This window comes from Onychomys torridus, chromosome 8 (genome assembly GCF_903995425.1).
Source record: "Onychomys torridus chromosome 8, mOncTor1.1, whole genome shotgun sequence".
Taxonomy (NCBI): domain Eukaryota; kingdom Metazoa; phylum Chordata; class Mammalia; order Rodentia; family Cricetidae; genus Onychomys; species Onychomys torridus.
The window spans coordinates 46,091,455-46,114,132 of NC_050450.1; the positions used below are offsets into that span (position 1 = coordinate 46,091,455).

A 22,678-nucleotide genomic window follows, 5' to 3' on the forward strand; every position below is an offset into this window, starting at 1 on the left:
ATTCCTCTTCCTGAGTAAAAAATTGAATTCTGGAAATTCAACTGAAGGAGCCCTAGGCCTTTCCTCCTCTAGCAAAGCTGAGCTTTATGCCAAAGCCATGTGGGGTAAGGGGCCAGGTTCAGTAGTCAGCAGTAAATTTCCCCCATCTTTTCCTATTTTAGCTGTACAATTCTGAAGGTTTTCTTTTCCTGAGGGAAATACCCTGGAGCCCAGCTATCTCTTGCCTGGGGTAGTGTGAGGATATCGGTGCCTACTCCCCACAGGTCTCTCTCTGCCTAGGAGGCAGGCTTGGGGGTCTGATTTGTAATCTGGGGTGGGAATTGAAACAGACTGTTCTAGAGATCTCCTGGGATGGTGATTCTCCCTTTGGGAGATAGCTTGGTGGCCTTCTTCACTGCTGAGGATGAAGGTTATTGGTAAATACTAACTTCTCGGGATGGGGGTTCAAATTGTAACACATTTGTTGAGTGCCTTACTGTGTGCTAGGTGTTCTGTATTTTGTTGGCTTAAATGTTCCAGTGGGTCCTCTGACAGAAGTATTACCTCACTTCTCACAGAGGAGGTCTAGACTCAAAAGGGCTCATTCCGTGGACATAACTGTGCTTCTGGCTTTTCTAGGTGTTTGAGTGGAGGGCGGTACACTGGAAAGTGGAGGCTCACAGACAAAACCTGTAATCAGCCCTGCACTGTAAGGACCGGGCCTCCTCCGTCTACCCTGTCGTAGCTTCTACTAATGCCCTGCAGTACCCATCACCAACCACTTGTCTTGTGTTTCATTCCTTCCTCTGAAATAATGGACTCCTCCTGTGCCCTCCATTTAAAAAAAAAAAGAGAGAGAGAAAACCTTAAAATTGAGTGAAAAGGGTTTGCTATGTAGCTTCAGGAAGAGGCCTAGGTGCCTCCTTTCAAAAGTAGACTATGAGCCGGGTGGTGGTGGCGCATACCTGTAATCCCAGCACTCGGGAGGCAGGGACAGGTGGATCTCTGTGAGTTCGAGGCCAGCCTGGTCTACAAAGTAAGTTCCAGGCCAGCCTCCAAAGCTACAGAGAAACCCTGTCTCGAAAAAACAAAAACAAAAACAAACAAACAAAAAAAATAGACTATGGCTTTCAAAGGAATATTTGTATACGTTTGCTATTGTTTAGGTTTTTTTTTTAATTTGTTTATGTACTTTCTATTAAATGTTTTACTCTTTATGTATGTGTGTGTTCCCTGCCTATGGAGACCCAAACAGGGCATTGGATTTCCTGGGACTGGAGTTAGAATCAGTTTATTTTTTGAGCCTCCATGTGGGTGCTGGAAATTAGACCTGGGTCCTCTGGATGAGCAACTGGTACTCTTAATCACTGAGCCATGTCTCCAGCCCCCTACTTTCTTTCTTTGTGTGTGCATAGTACATGTGTGAATGTCAGTTACAGAAGTCTGTTCTCTTCTTCAATCTTATGGTTAGTGGTGGTAACTGCGCACGCCTTTAATCCTAGCAACTTGGGAGGCAGAGGCAGGTGAATCTCTTGAGTTTGAGGCCAGCTTGGTTCAGGGCTATACAGAGAAACCCTGCCTCAAAAGACATCCTCCCCTCAAAAAAATCATATGGGTTCTGGGGGGGATTGAACTGAGGTGCTAGGTGTGGTCGTAAGTACCTTTACCCACTGAGCCATCTGACTGACCAGCCCTATGTGTTTCTTGTTTAACACACACACACACACACACACACACACACACACACACACACTTCTCTAGAGTTGATTCAGTACTTGATTTTTCCTCTCCATGTACTCTGTAGCTTCTAATCAAGGAGGAAGCTGTTCTAAGACCTGGGCTTACCATGTCAATGTTACACTAACCCCCCCTTCTCTGTTCCCATACTGTGGTAACTAGTTGGGAAAAATAGAGAAGAGCCCTACATTACAGTAAGAAGGGGCCTTCTACTGCCAGTGGCTTTCTGGGAACCCATGGGGGTTCCTCATAGGCTGATAGGAGCCCTTGCAAGAGAATGAAGCCTTCTAGCCCTTAGCTGGTTCTAAAAAAATCTTTCCCCATTTTCCTTCCCTATCTGCAAACAGTGGGGTTAGATCTGCCTTATATAGCTGTCTTCTTGTGTAAGTGTGTGTAAGTGGTGTGTTAAGAGCTTGGCTTGGGTCGGTGGTGGCAGGTGCAGGTTTTAGAAGGCAGAGATAGGGCTGACTTGGCTTAGTGCAGGATGACACAGGGGTCAGTGTCAGCATCAGCACAAAAGATTTGTTTTTCATTGGAAATGATTTTTAGTTGTCAAGTCCTGCTGGACCAGTGTTTTGTCTGTCTACCACCCCACCCTTGTACACATGTAGTGCATATGTGCATGCCTTTTTTGTTGTTGTTGTTTTTTGTTTTGTTTTTCAAGACAAGGTTTCCCTGTGTAGCTTTGCACCTTTCCCTGGAACTCACTTGGTAGTCCAGGCTGGCCTTGAACTCACAGAGATCCGCCTGCCTCTGCCTCCCTAGTGCTGCTGGGATTAAAGGTGTGCACCACCACCGCCCGGCGCCTGTGTGATTTTTACAGTGGGTGACTGGGATGGGACCCAAAGGACGATGCATGTATGATTGAGGTCATGCAAAAACCTAGTTCTCTCTTCCAGCTCTTGAAGAGCACTGGTGGCAGCTCATCAGAACATTGTTGGATTTCCTGGGGTCCCGTGTGGTTTCCCTCCCAACTGGGACTTGTTGGAGGCAGTCTGAGGCTCTAGCAAGGAGCAGGGGAAAATGGGACATTATGGATCCTCTTGGTGAGCCCTCTGGGGATGGAACCTTCTAACAAACTCCATATAGGACTGATTTAAGACTGTTCTGTGTGACCCAGGAAAATGTGAGGCTGCTTTAACCTTCCCTGTCCCTCAGGTGATACTTAGATAGGAATGAGCAGGCTCCTTGAAGCTTTCTCTCTGTACTGGAGACAGAACTTGCAGTCCATGGCCGTGCTCTGCTGAGATCTCAGGGTGATCCCAGCAGTACTGCTCGGTGTTGGGAGTTTTTATAAGGAATAAGCTGGGCAGTGGGGCACACATCTAGAGTTTCAGCACTTGGCAGGCTGGGACAGGGGGATTGCTGGAACTTTGAGGCTGTTTTGGGCTATATAGCAAGACCTTTCCTTTAATAAAAAAGAAAGAAAGAAAGAAAAAAGGGAAGAACTTAAGGGTTTTATTGCATTTATTTGTTTGAACGAATGGGAGCTCCATGGCATGCCTGTGGAAATCAGAAGACAGCTTGTTGGAGTTAGTGTGTTCCATTTTCTGGCGACATACATTTTTTATTTGTTTGTTTATATTTATTTATCGAGACAGGGTTACCTTTGGAGCCTGTCCTGGAACTCGCTCTGTAGATCAGGCTGGCCTCGAACTCACAGAGATCTGCCTGGCTGTGCCTCCCAAGTACCCCACCACTGCCCCACTGATGTGCATTTATTTACCCAGACCAAGACATTTAAAAAGACCAGTGTCTGGAAAACTTTTACCCTCTTTTCAGATACACCCTCAGTCTAACTCACACCTAGTCCTTATGTACTTGCTGGTAGGTAAACTTTGTCATTAGCCCTGGGGCCTGCTTTCCTGCTAGCATGAACCAATGCTGTGAGCAAATGAAGAAATTACTCCAGTTAGAGCTCAGGTGGGCACTAGCCTGGCCGTGGGCTGAAGCAGGTGAAGACCTTTTCGGTTTTTGTAACAGGGTCACTCTGTATCCTTGGCTATCCTGGAACTTGCTATCTAGACTAGGCTGGCCTTACTTAAATTCCCAGAGAGGCTCGCTCCTGTCTGTCTCCCAGGTGTGGGCATTAAAGGCATATGCCACCAAATTCGGCACAGGTGAAGATCTTTAGACTAGTCACAGAGCTAATAGATGGTGGGTAGCTTATCTGGGTCAACCTGGGGTCATAGGACAGTGGTTTTGTTACAGCTGAGATTTTCTAGTATTCTGCTTTTTAGTGCTGGAGGGTAAGGGTACTAGGGGCTGGGCTCTACAAACCCAGCTATTGGAAGGTGTCTATCCACCATTAGGGAGGGACAGTGGCTCCAGTAATGGTCCAGAAGTCAGGAATACATTGACCTCACAGTTAGGAGTTGGGCAAGGACACTTTCTGCTCATTAAAGGACATGGTCTGATGAAGAACCTTCTTGTGAGGCCAGCTGGGCAGATTTCTGTGCTTGGAGGCTGGGACAGTTCCTGACTTGGCATGGCAGGGGAGGGAAGCAAGAGCCAAGTGGATGAACAGAATTCTGTGGGTCTCAGAGGAGGGAGAGACAGACACCCTTGGTTTTCAGAACTGTGTTGGGAAAGTATGTGCATGTAGACAGGAGCAAACTAACCAGAGCTACTTCCTTAGAAAAGAAAGACATTGCACATTGTGTTCTTTAAAAGCCATCTTCATCTTTGTAGATATAACCTTCATTCCTAACACACATCTTTCCAAAGTTTGCCTGCCCTGTGGATGTGTTAATGAATGTACACATCCTCATCTGTTCTATAGGAAACATTATTTTGTGACTATCTTCTTTCATTGTGTCCATCTCCACATAATTTGAGATCACAATATTTTAATGACTGGTGAAAGTAGATAGACTTAATTGGTGATTTCAGTACTGTTGGAGCTGAAATTGTGCATAGCTCTTGTCTCACAATATTGGGGTTAAATTTAAAAGATGGAACTGGATAGGCATGGTGGTATGCTTGGGAGGCAGAGGCAGGGGGATCTCTGTGAGTTCAGCCTGGTCTACATGGTGAGTTCCAAAACAGACACTTGTGAGATGCTGTCCAAACAGACGGCACTGTGGAGTCAAATTGGCATATATGCTTTCTTTAGGGACAGAGAAGCTGGTTCTTGCCTCAACTGTAGTCGGTGAGGACAAAGCAGGCCTGGGTATGGGCCTGGACTTGTCCACTTATGTCTTCAGTTTCCCTTTCTCTGCTCATGCAGAAATTTATAGAGGATTCCATTTCTTTCCCTTAACAGATTTTGTCATAGTTTTGGAAGCTGAGTTACAGTGCATACTTTGGCATGGGCTTCCTTTCTGAGCCTCAGCTGGCATTTCATAAGAAATACATACTTGGACTCTAAGGGCTTCCTCACCTCAGAGTTAGTTAGGCTCCTGGGGGCAGGGTTGTCAGCACATGTTCTTGCCCTCTCTTCAGTGGCTCCTCTGGGAACCTGCCGGTGCATGGTCGGATGGGTATGGTGGTGACACAGGCTATGAACAGCTGTTTTCTCTCTCCTTGTTCCCACAGAACCTTCTGCTCCAGCCAAGGTGGTGAGGGCAGCTGCTCCTAAACAGCGTAAGGGCAGCAAGGTAAGAAGCAGGGAGAGTAACTCCTGTGGGTGATTCCTCTTCTTATTCTGGTAAGCACTTCTGGTCCCTCCCTGGAGAGCACAGAAGCCCTTTCTGGGTGCCCATGCATGGTGTTTTGGGTTTACAAACTGAGGTGGTCCAACTCTCTCAGAGAAACCAGAGCTTGGGTGTGGGGCAAAATGACTAAGGTAGGGTAACCCTGGGGCCTTCATAGACTATGTCTTGTAGGTTGGTGACTTTGGAGATGCAATCAATTGGCCTACACCTGGAGAGATAGCCCACAAGAGTGTGCAGGTGAGTGTGGGGAGGGGCTGACAGGTTCAGATACCTGTCTTTATAAACTCAATTGACTTTTGTCCAAGAGCCATAAGCCTCACCGTTTTGGGGTTTTAAAGATGAGTAGTTGGCAGGGCACTATAGTATACTTCTGTAGTCCCAGCTACTCAAGGATGACTGCTCAGCCCAAGAGTTCAAGGCCAGTCTGGGTAACATAGGACACACAGACACACACACACTCAGACACACACCCTTCTTCTGATCTGAACAAACAAATGGAGACTAGTTCTATAAGGTGGGCAGCAATAAGGTAATTAGGAGATGACATTCATGTGAGCCTAGTTTCAGGATCTTCCAGGCACTGTTCATTTCCTCTCTGCCTTCCAGTGATCTGACCCCAGAAGTTAGTAGTTCTTGATGATCCAGTAGGTTAGGAGACAGCTGTGTTGTAGTTTTCCAAAGCCCATATTTCTCCATTACTGTGCCCGGATTTTCTGAGTGGTTGAGGAGAGATACCGGGTCAAGCACTGGTTCCAGATTAGCTTCCCTAGACCCTAACAGAAGAAAGAGACTCTTGGTCGGTTCTGTTCTTCTCAGTACTTGTGTTCTGAGCTAGTGACCACCTCAGTGGGTCACACCTTACTGTAAAGGTGGTGCAGACAAGCCAGGTCAGCATCTCTTCCACCTGCAGATTTGGGTAGGCTGGAAATGAACTGTTCTTCCTACTTCATGGTGCGTGTGACCATGTTTTGTAGCGTGTAGCCTACTCTACACATTCCCAGTGACCAGGTATGTCCCTCCTCCAGCCCAAGCAGCTCTAGTGTGCACTCTCTCCCTTGCCTGCTGCAGCCACAGTCCCACAAGCCTCAGCCTGCCCGTAAGCTGCCGCCCAGGAAGGACATGAAGGAGCAGGAGAGGGCCGATGGGGGCGACAGTAAGGAGAGCCCGAAGACCAAGTCAGACGAGTCAGGGGAGGAGAAGAACGGGGATGAAGACTGCCAGCGAGGCGGGCAGAAGAAGAAAGGTGAGTGCTAGGGCCGGGCCGGGCCTAGGAGGTGTGCGGGGGACTTGGAACTGGCGAATGACACAGGCCTGGCGCCCAGGAGGCGACCGTTGCTTGGAGAGCTGCTTGAAGCCTGAGGACACCTGCTCTCAACGGGCCCTCACACTGCTCTGAGTCTCTAACGCCCACTGAAGCCTGGTGCGGGCTTGACTGCTTTTCTCATAGACCCTCAAGCCAGGCCGACTCGTCCTCACCTCAGCACCTCCTCTCTGCACCCTGTTTCCTGCTCAGTTCACCTAAACTGATGAGTTCTCACAGGCAGTGATGGGGCCCCGGAGTGAAGGGAGCCTGGAAAGTTAGATGTTCTGCTCCAGAAAGTGATTCTCACACTGAGAGAGAGAGACAGAGACAGACAGACAGACAGCATTTGAAAAGAATGTGCCTATGGCTACCAGATGGATAGTTTTGGGCCAAAATTTTGGGGGAAGGGAAAAAAGCCATGTAGGAGGGGCCTGCCTGCCATGCCTCTCACATGCCCATGCCGTCCCTCAGGGAACAAACACAAGTGGGTTCCATTGCAAATAGACATGAAGCCTGAAGTACCGAGAGAGAAATTGGCCTCACGTCCCACTCGCCCACAGGAGCCAAGACATACACCTGCTACCCGAGGGGAGATCAAAGGTATGTACTGCCTGCTGTGGAGGGTCTGGGTGAGGAGGATACTCTTGAGATTTACCTTGTGTTCTTTCTCACCATAGGATCTGAACCTGTCACCTACATGCCTGTATCTGTGGCCCCACCTACCCCAGCCTGGCAACCAGAGACCAAACCAGAGCCTGCCTGGCATGACCAGGATGAGACATCGAGTGTGAAGAGTGATGGGGCCGGTGGGGCTCGGGCTTCCTTCCGTGGCCGTGGACGGGGGCGTGGTCGTGGACGGGGCCGTGGACGGGGTGGCACTAGAAGTACGTGAAGCCCCTTTGGGCTCTGGGATGTCCAAAGGAGTTCGGCAGGGGTAGTAGTCAGGAATCTTCCCTCTCTGATGACGCTCATTTCTCCTGTAGCCCACTTCGACTACCAGTTTGGCTACCGAAAATTTGATGGTACAGAGGGACCCCGCACCCCCAAGTACATGAACAATATCACCTACTACTTTGACAATCTCAGCAGCACTGAGATTTACAATGTGGACCAGGAGCTGCTCAAGGACTACATCAAGCGCCAGATGTGAGTATGGAGGCTCTTCTGGTCTATGCCAGAATGGGGCCCGAACAAGGCATAGTGAGTGATGGCTGTAGTGGCCCTGTCTAAGCTGTGAAAGGTGGCTTTTCTGCTTTCACAGAATACTGTTCATTACAAACGTAAAACCACATTTACCTTAAGGAAAGTAGAGACTACCATTAACAGGTGAGCAGCCTGGTTCCTTTCTGTACTCCAAGAGTCACAAAGCAGCCCATCAGCAGCGTGGTGGATGCTGGCAAGCATGTCCTTGAGCTGTCACTGTGGCCAGGCTCTTGCCAAGTTATTGCAGGCTATTCTTATCCCATTCTATAACTTCTGCATACTGGGGTCCTATGAGCTGGGTCTCCTTTCCCTATTTTATAGGGGAGCAGGCAGGCCAGTAACTCCTCAAAAATCACAATAAGTAACAAAGCACAGGATTAAAGCTCTTTCTGTCTAAGTACTTTGCCCTTACTCATTCTAATGTGCTGGCTCACAGAACAGAGGAGAACCCATACAAGGAAGTAGGCAGTATAGTGTTAGTGTTTTAGGAACAGAACAGTGTGGGAACTGAGTTTCAAAGGAGGATTAGTTTGTTGGGCTCACCTATGATAGCTGAAAGGTAGAAAGGGTGATTTGACTCAAAGTAGCAGGGCATCCCTTTCAGCCCCACACCAATGGTTCTCAACCTTTCTCATGCTATGACCCTTTACTACTGTTCCTCATGTTGTGGTGACCCCCAACCATAAAGTTATTTTGCTACTGTTACGAATCGTAATGTAAATATCTGTTTTCTGATGGTCTTGTGAAAGGGCCGGGTTGTTTGACTCCCAAAGGGGTTGTGACCCTTAAAGCACAGGTTGAGAGCCTCTGCTTTAAGCTGTATGGCGGGAGAGGAAGCGTGAAGGTCAAAGATGTGAGATTGCCGGGGTGGATAGGAAGCAGGGAAGTTCCATAGCCCCTCAGTGATGTCTTTTTCCCCCACTTAGTGAATACTACTTCAGTGTGGACAATTTAGAGCGAGACTTCTTCCTGAGACGGAAAATGGATGCTGATGGTTTCCTTCCCATCACCCTTATTGCTTCCTTTCACCGTGTACAGGCCCTAACCACTGACATCTCACTCATCTTTGCGGTATGTCTTCTCCCGTGGGTGAGGGTGGGAAAGTAAGGTCGTCCCTGTGAGTCCTGAGTTGGTGGGCTAAGCTCTGGAAGAATCCCCACTAACTGTATCTACTGAGACCCAAGCGGCCACCATAGGACAGTGAACACTTCACCAGCTACAGCCAAGTCAACCATAGCTGGTCTTGCTTGTGTACCCCTTATCTGCTTTCACTTACCTTGTAGGTCTTCTAGAAAATCTAGCATTTCAATAGCCACACTATCACTATGACACCTACAAATACTAAGTTATTCCCGATACCTTGTTTCAGATTCTCCCCAGTTGGTGCCAAACATTGTTAAAAATGGTTTGTAAAGATCAGAGTCCAGATCAGATCTGTGTGTTGATTTGCACCTCCTTCAACCCTTTGTTCTTCCCTTGCTATTTACTTGTTGGGTAAATTAGGCCTTGTCTCCTATGCAAGATTGCATGTCCCATGGGACAGAGGCATCATTCATCTCACATACTTACCTGTAGTTCTGTTCTAGGGGCATGATGAGAGTGGGGCTTTATAAATGGCTAGTGTCTTCTTTTGGATGGCGTGTTAACAGTCTGTCTCCTGAGATAAAATGGGCTTTTGCAGAGGCAATGTCCTTAGAGGTTGCAAATGGTGGTACTCTAATCCTTTTGGTCAACCTTTGCTTAACTAGTCTGAGGAGACACTTGCTCGCCATTTGTTCACTTACCAAGGGTAGAGGAGGAAGGACAGAGCTAGGAGCTTGATCCTTTTCACCCTGTAAATAATTTCTAGAACTTGGAGTTGGTTCCCCATATCCTTCAAAGTAACTGGTAGGATCTCAGGACTTTCTCTTTAGCACTGTATGTTAAAAGCAATATGGGTTGCCCTATATTTTTTTTCTCAGTCCTTTGTTAGATCACACTTTACTATATTTAGTCTATCACCCTGTTCTAATAGGCGGACTGCTTTTGGGTTTCTGTTTTTGTTTTCTAAAACAAGGCTTCTCTGTGTAACTACCCTGGCTATCCTGGAACTCTCTCTGTAGACCAGACTACCCTTGAACTCGGAGATCTTCCTGCCTCTGCCTCCCAAGTGCTGGGATTAAAGGTGTGCGCCACCACCACTCAGCTTCAGGTGGACTGCTTTAAAAAAAAAACAACATTAATTTCTCTTGCCGGGTAGTGGTGGCGCACACCTTTAATCCCGGCACTCCCGAGAGGCAGAGGCAGGCGGATCTCTGAGTTCGAGGCCAGCCTGGGCTACAGAGTGAGTTCCAGGAAAGGCCCAAAGCTACACAGAGAAACCCTGTCTCAAAAAACCAAAACAAACAAACAAACAAACAAACAAAACACCCAAACCAAAACTGCATTAGTTCCTCTTGACCGGACCTGGAGTCAGACACCACCATACTTGGAGTTATTGCGTTGCTGTTGCTGCTTGGTTGTTCATTGCTTCTAGGTTGAGTAAAGTTCAGTATGAGATGATTATTTTCTTTTCCTTTTTTTGTTTTGTTTTGTTGTGTTTTTTTCAAGATAGGATGTCTCTCTGTGGCCCTGTTGCCCTGGAACTCACTCTGTAGACCAGGCCTCTGCCTCCAAGTGCTGGATTAAAAGTGTGTGCCATGGTTGGCTTCCACTTTTTTTAGTTCCATGTCCCAAATTCCCAATTAATTTGTTTTAATCCACAGTATGTACATATTGTTCCTGTAATAATTCATTCATTACCACTGCAGACTGACTTTTGTTTTCTTTTTGGCATTTTACATGGTCAGATAAATGTTACTCCAAGTCAAGAAAATATATATATATATATATTTTGTACTATGCCTTTAACTTGGTGTGTATTAGTTTCTTTTTGCACTCAAGTTTTGAAGGTTATATCAGCCATCATAATTTTTAATTTTTAAAAAATTTAAGTAGAACACATTAAGTCAAAGTCTACATGGTATATAAGTGTTAAAACTGTCATTTTTGCCAGGCAGCGGTGGTGCACGCCTTTAATTGCAGCACTCGGGAGGCAGAGGCAGGCAGTGGTGAGTTCCAGGACAGCACTACACAGAGAAACCCTGTCTGGAAAAACAACAACAACAACAACAACAACAAAAATGAATAAATAAAATAAAAACAAAAGTAAATAAAGAAAAACATACAGATTTATGTGCATACAATTGTTGCTAGGGGTCACAGACATTCTTTTTTGTTGTTATTGTTTTGCTTGTTTTCATTTTTGAAACAGGGTTTCTCTGTGCAGCCCTGGCTGTCCTGGAACTTGCTCTGTAGACCAGGCTGGCCTTGGACTCAGAGAGATCTTGCCTCTGCCTCCCAAGTGCTGATAAATGGTGATATGTCACAAATATTTTATCACTTCTTTGATTTACTTTATGTATCTGGGAACTAGCTGCAAAGTGGTGTAAAATAGAAGATCCTACCTCCCTTTTTTGTTTTTCTGGTTTTTTTTTTTTTTTTTAATCACAAGATGGGGTTTCCCTGAGTAATCTTGGCTGTCCTGGAACTCACCACCCCATTCTTATTTTAAGCTGCATAGTATACCTCCCATGGTGTTTCAACAATTAAGATAGAATCATGGAGCCGGGTGGTGGTGGCGGAGGCAGGGGCACACGCCTGTAATCCCAGCACTCAGGAGGCAGAGGCAGGTGGATCTCTGAGTTTGAGGCCAGCCTGGTCTACAAAGCAAGTTCCAGGACAGCCTCCAAAGCTACAGAGAAACCCTGTCTTGAAAACAAACAAACAAACAAACAAAAAAGATAGAATCATGGTAGTTTCTAGTCCCTTGGGAGGGGGAGGAAATGAGGGAGGAGGGGTATGTATGTATGGGTGTTTTGTTGGCGTGTGTGTCTGTGCACCATGTTTATGTAGTCCCTGCAGAGGCCAAAAGAGGGTGTTGAATTCCCCTTGTGACTTGAGTTACAGATGGTTGTGAGCTGCCATGTAGGTGCTGTAAATGTAACCTGGATCTTCTTGGAAGAGCAGTTAGTGCTCTTAACTGCTTTTACTGATACACAAACAGCATATGTCTATAACAGATGGCTTTGTGTGTAGCTTTTTGTGTTTGGCATAGATTCTAGAAGTAGGGTGGCAGATCCAAAGGTGAATGCAAACTAATTTTGCAAGACACTGTATAACCTTTCCTAGATGTGAATCTTCTACACTCCCACCTGCAGAAGATTCTTCTGAAGAATATCTCTGTTCTTCTTCCCTTGGCCATAATGACAGTGTTACCACATGTTGAGTTTTCCCTTTCTTTTCCCTCAAAAGATTTCAAAGAACTTACATAGAAAATCTCTTAAACCAGGTGTGGTGTTGCACACCTTTAATCCCAGAGCATGAGAGGCAGAGGTAGGAGGATCTCTGAGTTTGATGCCACGTTGGCATCAAATTGAGTTCCAGGACAGCCAGGGCTACACAGAGAAACCCTGTCGCAGAAAAAAAGAAAGAAAGAAAGAGAAAAGGTCTAATCTTCACTTTTATATTTTATATATGATAATTTGTGCCTTTTAACAGCAGTTGTATTATATATATATATATTTTTTTTCTCAAAATTCAAATAAAAGGCTGGTATTTGCCCTGACCTATTCCTGTCTTATGGATGGTTTAAATTGCCAACATGATGGCAGGTGCTTTTCCTATTACAGTCACTGTCACTGTGAACAGCCTTTTATCTAAATCTTGGACATATGGTCTCCTGTGCAAGTGTTCTCTGAATTTCTGGAAGTTGACTTGCAGGCTTGTTGAGTAACATTAGTCTTCATGTTTATACTTCTTATGTGCCTGTTAGTCAGGAAGGATGTGGCCAGATGTTTACTACTACTGCTGGCCTGAACCAGGTGCTTAGGGACCTGCTTGTGTCCACCTCTCTTTGCCCCAGGTGGTCCTCTCCATTCCTGTCTCTCCTCCTCTGCAGGCTCTAAAGGACAGCACAGTGGTGGAGATCGTTGAGGAGAAGGTCCGCAGGAGGGAACAACCTGAGAAGTGGCCACTTCCTGGTACCCCAATAGTGGATTATTCACAAACAGATTTCTCTCAGCTTCTCAACTGTCCAGAGTTTGTTCCCCGCCAGCACTACCAGAAGGAGACTGGTAGGTGCTCCAGTGGTGGCTAGATATCAATCATCTTATCCTCCAATGTACAGTCACCTCAGGACTGCCCTGGAAAAGACTAGGATGATGAAGCCTGACTTTCTTCCCTTCAGAATCGGCACCTGGCTCTCCCCGTGCTGTTACCCCGGTGCCAACCAAGACAGAGGAGGTCAGCAACCTGAAGACACTTCCCAAGGGCCTGTCTGCCAGCCTCCCAGACCTGGATTCTGAGAGCTGGATTGAAGTGAAGAAAAGGCCTCGGCCCTCCCCAGCACGCCCTAAGGTGGGTGAGGCCTGGCTGAGTCCTGAGGGTTTAAACTGAAAACCTAGGTGGCCCTGGGTTTTCTGGTATAGGGATGCTAATACAGCTTGTTTCTATTTTTTGGGAAACTCTCTTACATAACCAACTCTGTTCGTGTGTGGCTTTTCCATAGGATACGACCATGCAGCTGTGGCCTAGGTTTCTCATTTCTAGCTACACCTTTTTCATTTCCAGGGCCTCTCACCCAAATCTGCCTTTGATTTTGTGTATATAAGTCCCTCAGGCTTTAGAAGAGGCAGTGGAGAGGAGTGCAAGTCTCCTGCAGTGATGGTTAGTGACTTTGGGAAACTGTGATTATATCAAGGTCTCGGTTTTTGTCTTAAGAAAGTCAGAGTCAAATTATCCCAGAGAGAGGAAAGCAGTGTGTGTTGATCCGAGTGGGATCACTGCCTTCTCTCCAGGCTCGTTCACCTCTGCAAGATCGGCTCCCTCTTTGGAGACCTTTGGTCTGGGCCTTGTGAAGTGGCCTCAGAGCTGACCTTGGACTTGTCTTCTCTATAGTTCTGTCCTTCTGTATATGTTTTGTCACTGTGTCTGGCTCTCCCATTTTCTTTCCCTCTCTGTGTCTGCTCAATCCCAGAAAATCTCACTGTTCTTGGCTTCAGCCAAGAGAAATACTGTTGAGTAGACAAGTATCTTCCAAGGCTCCAGGCAACTGTACAAGCTCTGGAAAAATGGGACCTAGGGGTAGCTCCATTTCTCCTTCATATCTTGAACCTTAAAAGAAGGGAGTTCTGTGGGAAAGTGCTTGGCCCAACAGAGAATTGCCTCTTGGGTGTATACTGTGTAGGAGACATACTTCTCCTGGTGTCAGGTACATTCAGTCTGTCACCACTGAAATGTTTCACCTTGCCTTTGGAATGTGCTGTCTTTTCTGCCTAGCCCACTCTGTTCCTGCCTGTATCCTTTAGTGGCCTGTTCTAGGAAGCTTTTCCTAACCACACCCAACTCTGGCTGGCTCAGCATTCTCCTTGTGTGCTTCCTAGGCCTGTTGAGAGCCTTTGAACCATGCTGCAGATGGCTGGTTACTTTCTCTTGCTGAGCTGTGGAGTTCTTAAGTACAGGGTCTTGTTTTGCTCATCTAGGCTTTCATACAAAGCTTGGTACTGTTGAATGGGTGCTCACTCATCAAACCATTGAATATCAGCTATGTTTGGGACCCGGGCTAAGTACTGAAGGTACTGAAGCAAGGCTGCTTGCCTGAAACTTCGTGTCTGTCTGCCAAGGTGTTGAGTAGACACATGATGGAAGGTTCAGCTGAACTGTGCTTTGTGCCTGCTTCCAACAGCCAGTAGGTGGGTTGTGAAGGTAAACAGAAACAACTGTATGTGAATGACTGTGTGTAACTGAGTAAAGGTACTGGGCTCCTTTGAGGTGTTTCTTTCTCCATGAAGCTGAGTCCAGAAAGGACACCTGTGATTTACTGGAGTTGCCAGGGTTACAGTTGTGATGTTTTTGAACTCAAAGACTAGAGAGCTTCTTGGACAGCTAGAAAATCTGGTCCAAGGGCCTCATTGGTCATTCCCAGGTCATTTCCCTTTGGTGTCTGTCCCTATTTCAGAAGTCAGAGGAGCCCAGGTTCTCCCACACAACTGCTCTGCCTCAGCAGCTTCCTTCCCAGCAGCTGATGTCTAAGGATCAGGATGAGCAAGAAGAACTAGACTTCCTGTTTGACGAGGAGATGGAGCAGATGGATGGGCGGAAGAATACCTTCACTGCCTGGTCCGATGAGGACTCTGATTATGAGATTGATGACCGGGATGTCAACAAGATCCTCATTGTCACTCAAACACCACCTTACATGCGCCGGCACCCTGGGGGGGACCGCACAGGCAACCACACTTCTCGTGCCAAGATGAGTGCTGAGCTGGCCAAGGTCATTAATGATGGGCTCTTCTACTATGAACAAGACCTATGGACTGAGAAGTTTGAGCCTGAGTATTCACAGATCAAGGTGAGGCTCAAGCATAGCTTGAAGGCCTGAGGTTCTTGTAACATGTGGAGAAGAGGGAGGTTGGCCACATGACTTTGGGCAGGTACCTTCATTATAGCCTTTTGTCTTTGTGCTTGAGAAGGTGATGGATGACTGATACTGACAGGAAATGTGTGTGTGTACAATATAAACAGCATGTGGGGTGACTAACTGTCCTATCCATTCATTTTGATGTTATAATAAAAATTAAGACTGTTATCTCTAGTCGTAAGTAATCAGACATATATAAAAAAAGTCTTTTTAAGGACTCTATTAGTGGAAAATGGAGAAAAGAGAGGCCCTTGTGGAGACATTTCTTGTCAGTTTTTTTGGAGTGGCTACATTTGGTGCTTGGTGAGCCTGTGAATAAGTAGTAATGTAGAGATGAAAGTGGCTGGCAGTGTCCTCACAGTCGTAGGAAAACTCAGGAAGTGTAAGGGCAGTCTGCAACACGTTCTTTGATGCTGCCCAACTGTGCAATGCCTGGGAAGAGGAGCAGGGTCAGCACTGAGATCAGTACTCTAATGCCAAGGTACCTGGGCTAAGGGATGGTGGTGGAGACTAGAATCCTGTGTGTGGACAGGGAAGCCATCCTCACCAGTTTTCTGCCAGTCTTGATTCCTGAGCCAGCCAGAGCATCTTACTGACTAACCAGCTTCCCCACCTCCCTCACATCTACAGCAAGAAGTCGAGAACTTCAAGAAAGTGAATATGATTAGTCGGGAACAATTTGACACACTGACCCCTGAGCCCCCTGTGGATCCCAACCAGGAGGTTCCTCCTGGACCACCTCGGTTCCAACAAGGTGAGGGATGGGTACCTGAAGCCTAGTGTGGGTGAGAGATATTGAGCCCTAGCCAGAGATTTCCCTGTACGTTGACCTCATTCTCTGCCTCTACAGTTCCTACTGATGCCCTGGCCAACAAGCTGTTTGGTGCTCCTGAGCCCTCTACCATTGCCCGTTCTCTACCAACCACTGTCCCAGAGTCGCCAAACTACCGAAATGCCAGGACTCCCCGCACTCCCCGGACCCCTCAGCTCAAAGACTCTAGTCAGACATCACGGTTTTATCCAGTGGTGAAAGAAGGGAGGACCCTAGATGCCAAGGTAAGATACTTCAGCTGGGTGGAGTCCTGCCTGCTTTTCTGCCTTGTCTGAGCCAACAAAGGGCCAGGATCCCCTCAGACAGCATCCTTAGGCTGAGAGCTCACAAAGTAGACTTGAGTATAGGCATGGCCTGCAGAGGCTGAAGGAAGGCAGACCAGATGAGAGGCCTCAGGCACATCTCCCTGCTTTTCCACCTCAACTGTAAGATAATGAGAAAATGTTTTTGTAGGGTGAGGGTATAGTTCACTGGTATTGTTCTTGTCTAGTACACAAAGCCTTGTGTTCAACCTCCAGTTGTACCAAAACAAAATGCTTTTGTAAAATGGAATGTACCACTTATATACGAAGGGCTGCTTGATATACATCATCGTAGTAGATGTGTAGGTAACAAGTTCTGGTTTCATCTTTACAGATGCCACGAAAAAGGAAGACAAGACACAGCTCGAACCCCCCCTTGGAGAGTCATGTGGGTTGGGTGATGGATTCCCGGGAGCACAGGCCCAGGACTGCTTCTATTAGGTACTGTGGCCAGGGCTGTCAGGCTGCCTGCGGGGCATATAGGGCACATGGCACTCACCAGCTGAATCTAAATCCATACAGCCGTCTGAGAAGCTTAGCTCAAGGCCTGAGAATTGGAAACTTCTTTGTGTTTTGTTCTTTTTCTTTTACTTTTAGACAGGGTCTTAACTATGCAGCCCTCACCAGCCTGGAACTTAGTTATGTAGACCAGCCTGGCCTTGAGTTCATAGATCCAACTGCTCACAAGATTCTGCCTCTAGTGCCGAGATTAAAGGCATGAGCTACCATATCTGACTGTTTGTAGACTGCCACCATACTTGACTATAAAGACGCGCTGTCATGACAAGACTGGGTTCTGTCCCCAGCACCATAGTATGACTCAGCTACTCAGTGTGGGGCCCACACTTGATTAATTTTTGCCAATTTTTTTTTTTTTTTTTTTTTTTTTTTTTTTCGAGACAGGGTTTCTCTGTGTAGCTTTGCGCCTCTCCTGGAACTCACTTGGTAGCCCAGGCTGGCCTCGAACTCACATAGATCCGCCTGACTCTGCCTCCCAAGTGCTGGGATTAAAGGCGTGCGCCACCACCGCCTGGCTGCCAAATCTATTTTTAAGTAAGGTTTGGGAGTCACCAGTCTGCGTACTTGGCTTCCCAGAGAGATGGCAGACACTAGAAATAGGTAAGGATTTAAGGAAAGTTTAATACTGCGAGTTCCTTTGGCATTGATAGATCTGTCACCCCTGGACCAGAGTCCCAAGCCCTGTGAGCCTCAGTGACCTCTCACAACTCTCCCAAGGTCACTGCATAGCTGGTGGCTATAGGTTAAGGCCAGTGCAGTGTAAAACTGTACTCTGACTGGTAGGTCAGAAGGACCTCTCCTAATCTTAGAGTGGGGCTAAATGGGAAGTTTGTGACTGGTGACGCCATCATTCTTGTGGCTTCCATAGCTCCAGTCCTTCAGAAGGAACACCTGCAGTTGGCAGCTATGGCTGTACCCCTCAGTCACTGCCCAAGTTCCAGCATCCTTCCCATGAGCTGCTCAAGGAAAATGGCTTCACACAACATGTCTACCACAAGTATCGGAGGCGCTGCCTTAATGGTAAGTAAGGGCTAGCCTAGTCCCTGGCCATTGCTTAGTGACCCACCCAATGTCCCAGGGTATAAAGGCTAGATAGAGGGGCAGGGCAGGCAGCAGTTGACTTTTTCTTGACCTTGGAATAAGAAATGGCATGGCATTGCAGAAAGAAGTACTGAAGTTCCTCGCCATTCTGGAAGCTCAGTAGGAGGGTCTTGAGTTGCAGGCCAGCATGGCTTCATGGTGAAACTCGTTAGACTTAAGTGAGATGGTTTTTAAATGCAAGAAGTTAAGAGACTACAGTGCGCAGAGTATTCTAACCCTTATCCTTTCACCCATCAGTATAGGGAATACCAGGTTTTGCTCATTGCTGGGTCAACTGTTGCTGATGTCCCAGACAAGGCTTTTATGGTTGGGCTGAGACTGAGCAGGGCTTTCTTGGTAAAGATTTGGGTCCGGTTTAGCTCATGGTACTGTTGAGTGGCTCTGGAACGCAGACAACTTTTCTTTGGAAGAGGTTGGAGGAAGAGAAGAAATGGTAACAGACTTTTATGTTACCTACAAAGCCTGAATGCTTATTCTCTGCCCCATTGCTCTGGAAGATGGTAGAAGGAGAGGGCCTTGGTAGAGCCTCTGGTCACATGAGATACCTTAAAGGTATAGGGCTTTGATAGGTTGGCCTGAGGATACGCAGGTCAGTCTGTTACCACTCTGTAGCTTGGTACTTGCCTCAGTATTTCTTTACTCTGGGAGTGAGAGGTGGGTGAGGGTGTAACATACAATTCATATGGTGTGTATAATGCAAAATTTGAACAGTGTTGTTGGTCTTTAGAGGAAGTTGGAGTTTTCAGTTGTGGTGGCACTGTGTTATGTCCCTCCCTGTCCTAGTAACATTTCTATTATTGTGATGAGACACCATGACCAAAGTGACTTACAGAAAGAAGAGTTTAGGCCGGGCGGTGGCGCACGTCTTTAATCCCAGTGCTTGGGAGGCAGAGGCAGGCAGATCTCTGAGTTCGAGGCCAGCCTGGTCTGCAGTGCAAGCTCCAGGACGGGCATCAAAACTACATAGAGAAACCCTGTCTTGAACAAACAACAGGAGTAGGCAGGCAGGTATTGTGCTGGAGTAGTAGGCTTACATCCTTATCAGCAGGTGGGAGGCAGAAAACGAGCAAGAAGTAACTGGGACTAGTAAGGACTTTGAAAACATCAAAGTCCATCCATAGTGACAGCCCTCCTCCAACAAGGTCACACTTCCTAGTCCTTCCAAACAGTCTACCAACTAGGGACCAAGTATTCAAACATGTGAGCTTATTAAAGGGGGTCATTCACATTCAAACAGCCAGAGTCCCCAACCTGAGCACGGGCCTCTGTTTTTTCCACATGCTCCCAGACCTCCTTATATAAGAAGGTGTAAGATGGCGCCTCTTAAGTCCTGCTTGGCCTTGTTTTTGATGCTCATAATGTTTGTTCAGACCCTCTTTAGCTGGCTTATTGTCACATCACTCTATGGCAGGATTTTGGGGTTTTAATTTTTTCATTTCAACTATTTTGAGTTAGGATCCACCTGTTTTTGAGGCAGGGTCTCAACTTAAACCTGGAGCTCATAGATTTGACTATCCTGGCTGCCTGGTAAGCTCCAGGGATCTGCCTGTGCATCTAGTTCAGGTTAGCCTTTAACTTTGTTAGTCAAATCTGACAAACTGCTGCCTCCATCTCCCAGATGGTATATTTTATGTATATGTTTATTTTACACACATGTATGTCTGTGTACCATGTGCATGCCTGGTGCCCTTGGAGGCCAGAAGAGGGTGTTGAATCTCTTGGAACTAGAGTTACAGATGTTGCTAGCCACCTTGTGGGTACTGGGAACCAGACCTAGGTCCTTTACAGGAGCAGCTAATGCTTTTAACTGCTGAGCCATCTCTCTTATGTTAAAATGCTATACTTGTTAATACTAGTTAATTTGTTCAAAAGTAAGTTGCTTGTACTTTTAGGCCTTGTTCTGCCTCTTCCTCTAAGTCAGTGGTTTTCAACCTGTGGTTCTTGGCCCTTTTGGGGGGGGGGAGGCACGTACCAAATATTTTCATTATTGTAATGAAACGGTAGCAAAATTACAGTTATGAAGTAGGAATGAAACAATTTTATGGTTGGGGTCACCACAACATGAGGAGAACTGTATTAAAGGGTCGCAGCCTTAGGAAGGTTGAGAACCAATGCTCTTAAATGATAGCAGGTTGAGATTCAGCTAGACAGAAGGCTGCATCAGAGACCTGCAGAGTAGTTAGTTCTGAGTGAACAAAGAGTGGTGTGGCCTGACTTTCTCCTCTCCTGTCTTTCCCATCAGAGCGGAAGCGCTTGGGCATTGGCCAGTCTCAGGAGATGAACACCCTCTTCCGCTTTTGGTCCTTCTTCCTCCGAGATCACTTCAATAAAAAGATGTATGAGGAGTTCAAGCAGCTGGCACTGGAGGATGCCAAAGAAGGCTACAGGTGAGTGGGCTAGGGACTCTGTTTGGCACTTGGAGTCTGGTAGGGCCCCAGTGAGTCAGCTGCCAGAGCTGAAATTGGAAATTTAAAGATGAGCAATGTTTCAGAGCTTAAAAGGTTATGTGGTTTGTGCGTACAGCTCTCCTTTCTTTACCGCTTTGCTCTCTGCTCAGTTCTGCCTTTATGTCACAAGCAAATTTGCCTGTGGGAGGCCAGGGGTGCTTAGCACATAGGGTAGGCTCTTGACTCTTACCCAAAAGCAAAGGGGGTCATCCTCACAGCACTGGGAAACACACTGTTGTAAACGTGGTCAGTACCATTCACTGTATTTCTTTTCTTTTTTCTTCCCCCCAAACAGTTTCTCTATGTAGCCCTGGCTGTCTTAAAACTCACTGTGTAGACCTCAAACTTGGAGATTGCCCTGCCTCTGCCTCCCAAGTGCTGAGATTAAAGGCATGCGCCTCTCCTACCCCATTCAGTGAATTTCAGTGGGAACTTTCAACAGCCTAAACCCATTGTAATAGTTCCAGAATTTTTCTAAACCACTTCTTTGTTCTTAGAGGTTTATGTTTTGTTTAATAGTGCTGCTGTATATAGGCAGAGTTTCTCTTGTGTCTCAGTAGCCACTCAGATTTATCATTAATTAAAAATGCTCAGCCAATAGCTCAAGCTTGTTACTAGCTAACTCTTATATTTTAAATTAACCCATATTTCTTATCTACCTTCTACCACACGGTGGTACCTTTCTTTTAACACGTTCATCTTGTGTCTCTCTGTGGCTGCTCACAACTCCCAAGACTCGGCCTTTCTTCCTCCCAGCATCCTCTGTGTCTTGCTGTCCCGCCTTACCTCCTGCCTACCGGCCAGCTCTTTTATTAAACCAATCAGAAGGCACCTTGGCAAAGAACATCTTCACAGTGTAAAAAAAGATTCTTCCATAACAGCTGTGAACAGTTTTATGTGCCTATAACATAGGAATCTGTATTTTCCTTGGTATCACATTCCTAGTGGTGAACTTTCTGACTAAGGTAAATGAACAAACCTGCTGATTGGTGTGGGTCAGAGAGGTGGCACAGGGATAGGCACCTTTTCCTGTGAACAGACAGACAGGAAATAATTTTGGCTTCATGGGCTGTAAGGTCTGTCAGGGCTACAGCAATGGTTAAACACAGAGCAAGCAGGTCAGTGTGAGTGCAGTGTGTGGTAGGCAGAATCGACTGGGCCCTGCCAGAATGAACACTGGCTCTTCAGGGCTGGTGTTAGTGCTGCTGGAGGTTTTTCTGTGTGCCTGCCTTGTTTCTGGTGTAGGATAGTTTATTGTCATAACAGTTCAGAGTTCCTTTGCTAGGCCAGTAAACTGTGTCTGTCCATCCGTCCATCCATCTGTCCTAGTCCCATGTTCTAGTGGGCATTGGGTCAAGCTCACCAGCTTCTGTCCTCCACAGATACGGTTTGGAGTGCCTTTTTCGATATTACAGTTATGGTCTGGAGAAGAAGTTCCGACTGGATATATTCAAGGATTTCCAGGAGGAGACTGTGAAGGACTATGAGGCTGGTAAGAGTCTGTCAGAGCTACAGGAGCCCTCCTGGGCCTTGCTGTATTAGGTAGGCCCCACCTCTCCCTTCACCTCAGCCCAGCTTCCCACCTCTCCCCTTTCTTTACAGGCCAGCTCTATGGATTAGAGAAGTTCTGGGCCTTCTTGAAATATTCCAAAGCCAAAAATTTGGACATTGACCCCAAACTGCAAGAATACCTCGGCAAATTCCGACGCCTAGAAGACTTCCGAGTGGACGTGAGTGAAAGCCTCTCTTCTGACTCCTAACTGTCCTGTAAAGAGCAGCGTCCCTCTCCTGTGTGTGAAGTGATGGATGGTGAGAGTGGACAGCTGGTGCTCGCTAGAGTTGTTGGTTCCCAGCCTCCCTCCTGCTGTCCTTCTCACCCACTTGCCCAGGCCCACTGCTGCTAGTTTGTGTCAGGATCAGGACCAACTACCTGATAAATGTACTTGTTCCTTCTGGAAAAGATCCGAAATTTGCAAATTAATGTCCGGCTCTCCATTGTCTGAACTAGTGTCTGGACAGTGACATCCTGTGGTGAGTCTAGGTATTGCTTCCGAGTGTACCAAAGACTGCCTTTAAAGTCAGCTTCATTGACTCATCCATC

At 46.8% G+C, this 22,678-nt stretch overlaps 1 protein-coding gene across 2 annotated transcripts in view; it reads left to right on the forward strand.

Annotated features, from left to right (window-relative positions):
- Window positions 1-22,678, forward strand: part of Larp1 (La ribonucleoprotein 1, translational regulator) — a 49,764-nt gene that overhangs the window by 25,220 nt on the left and 1,866 nt on the right. The window contains exons 2-18 of one of the 2 annotated variants that reach the window (XM_036197836.1): window positions 5,254-5,315; window positions 5,544-5,609; window positions 6,441-6,615; window positions 7,147-7,275; window positions 7,353-7,559; window positions 7,659-7,821; window positions 8,805-8,949; window positions 12,857-13,031; window positions 13,145-13,314; window positions 14,915-15,307; window positions 16,007-16,130; window positions 16,227-16,432; window positions 16,845-16,951; window positions 17,898-18,049; window positions 20,373-20,517; window positions 21,960-22,069; window positions 22,180-22,307. In XM_036197836.1, coding sequence (XP_036053729.1) covers window positions 5,254-5,315; window positions 5,544-5,609; window positions 6,441-6,615; window positions 7,147-7,275; window positions 7,353-7,559; window positions 7,659-7,821; window positions 8,805-8,949; window positions 12,857-13,031; window positions 13,145-13,314; window positions 14,915-15,307; window positions 16,007-16,130; window positions 16,227-16,432; window positions 16,845-16,951; window positions 17,898-18,049; window positions 20,373-20,517; window positions 21,960-22,069; window positions 22,180-22,307 — 2,657 coding nt within the window. The remainder of the gene's footprint in view (window positions 1-5,253; window positions 5,316-5,543; window positions 5,610-6,440; window positions 6,616-7,146; window positions 7,276-7,352; window positions 7,560-7,658; window positions 7,822-8,804; window positions 8,950-12,856; window positions 13,032-13,144; window positions 13,315-14,914; window positions 15,308-16,006; window positions 16,131-16,226; window positions 16,433-16,844; window positions 16,952-17,897; window positions 18,050-20,372; window positions 20,518-21,959; window positions 22,070-22,179; window positions 22,308-22,678) is intronic. The other variant, XM_036197837.1, reaches the window with a different exon arrangement.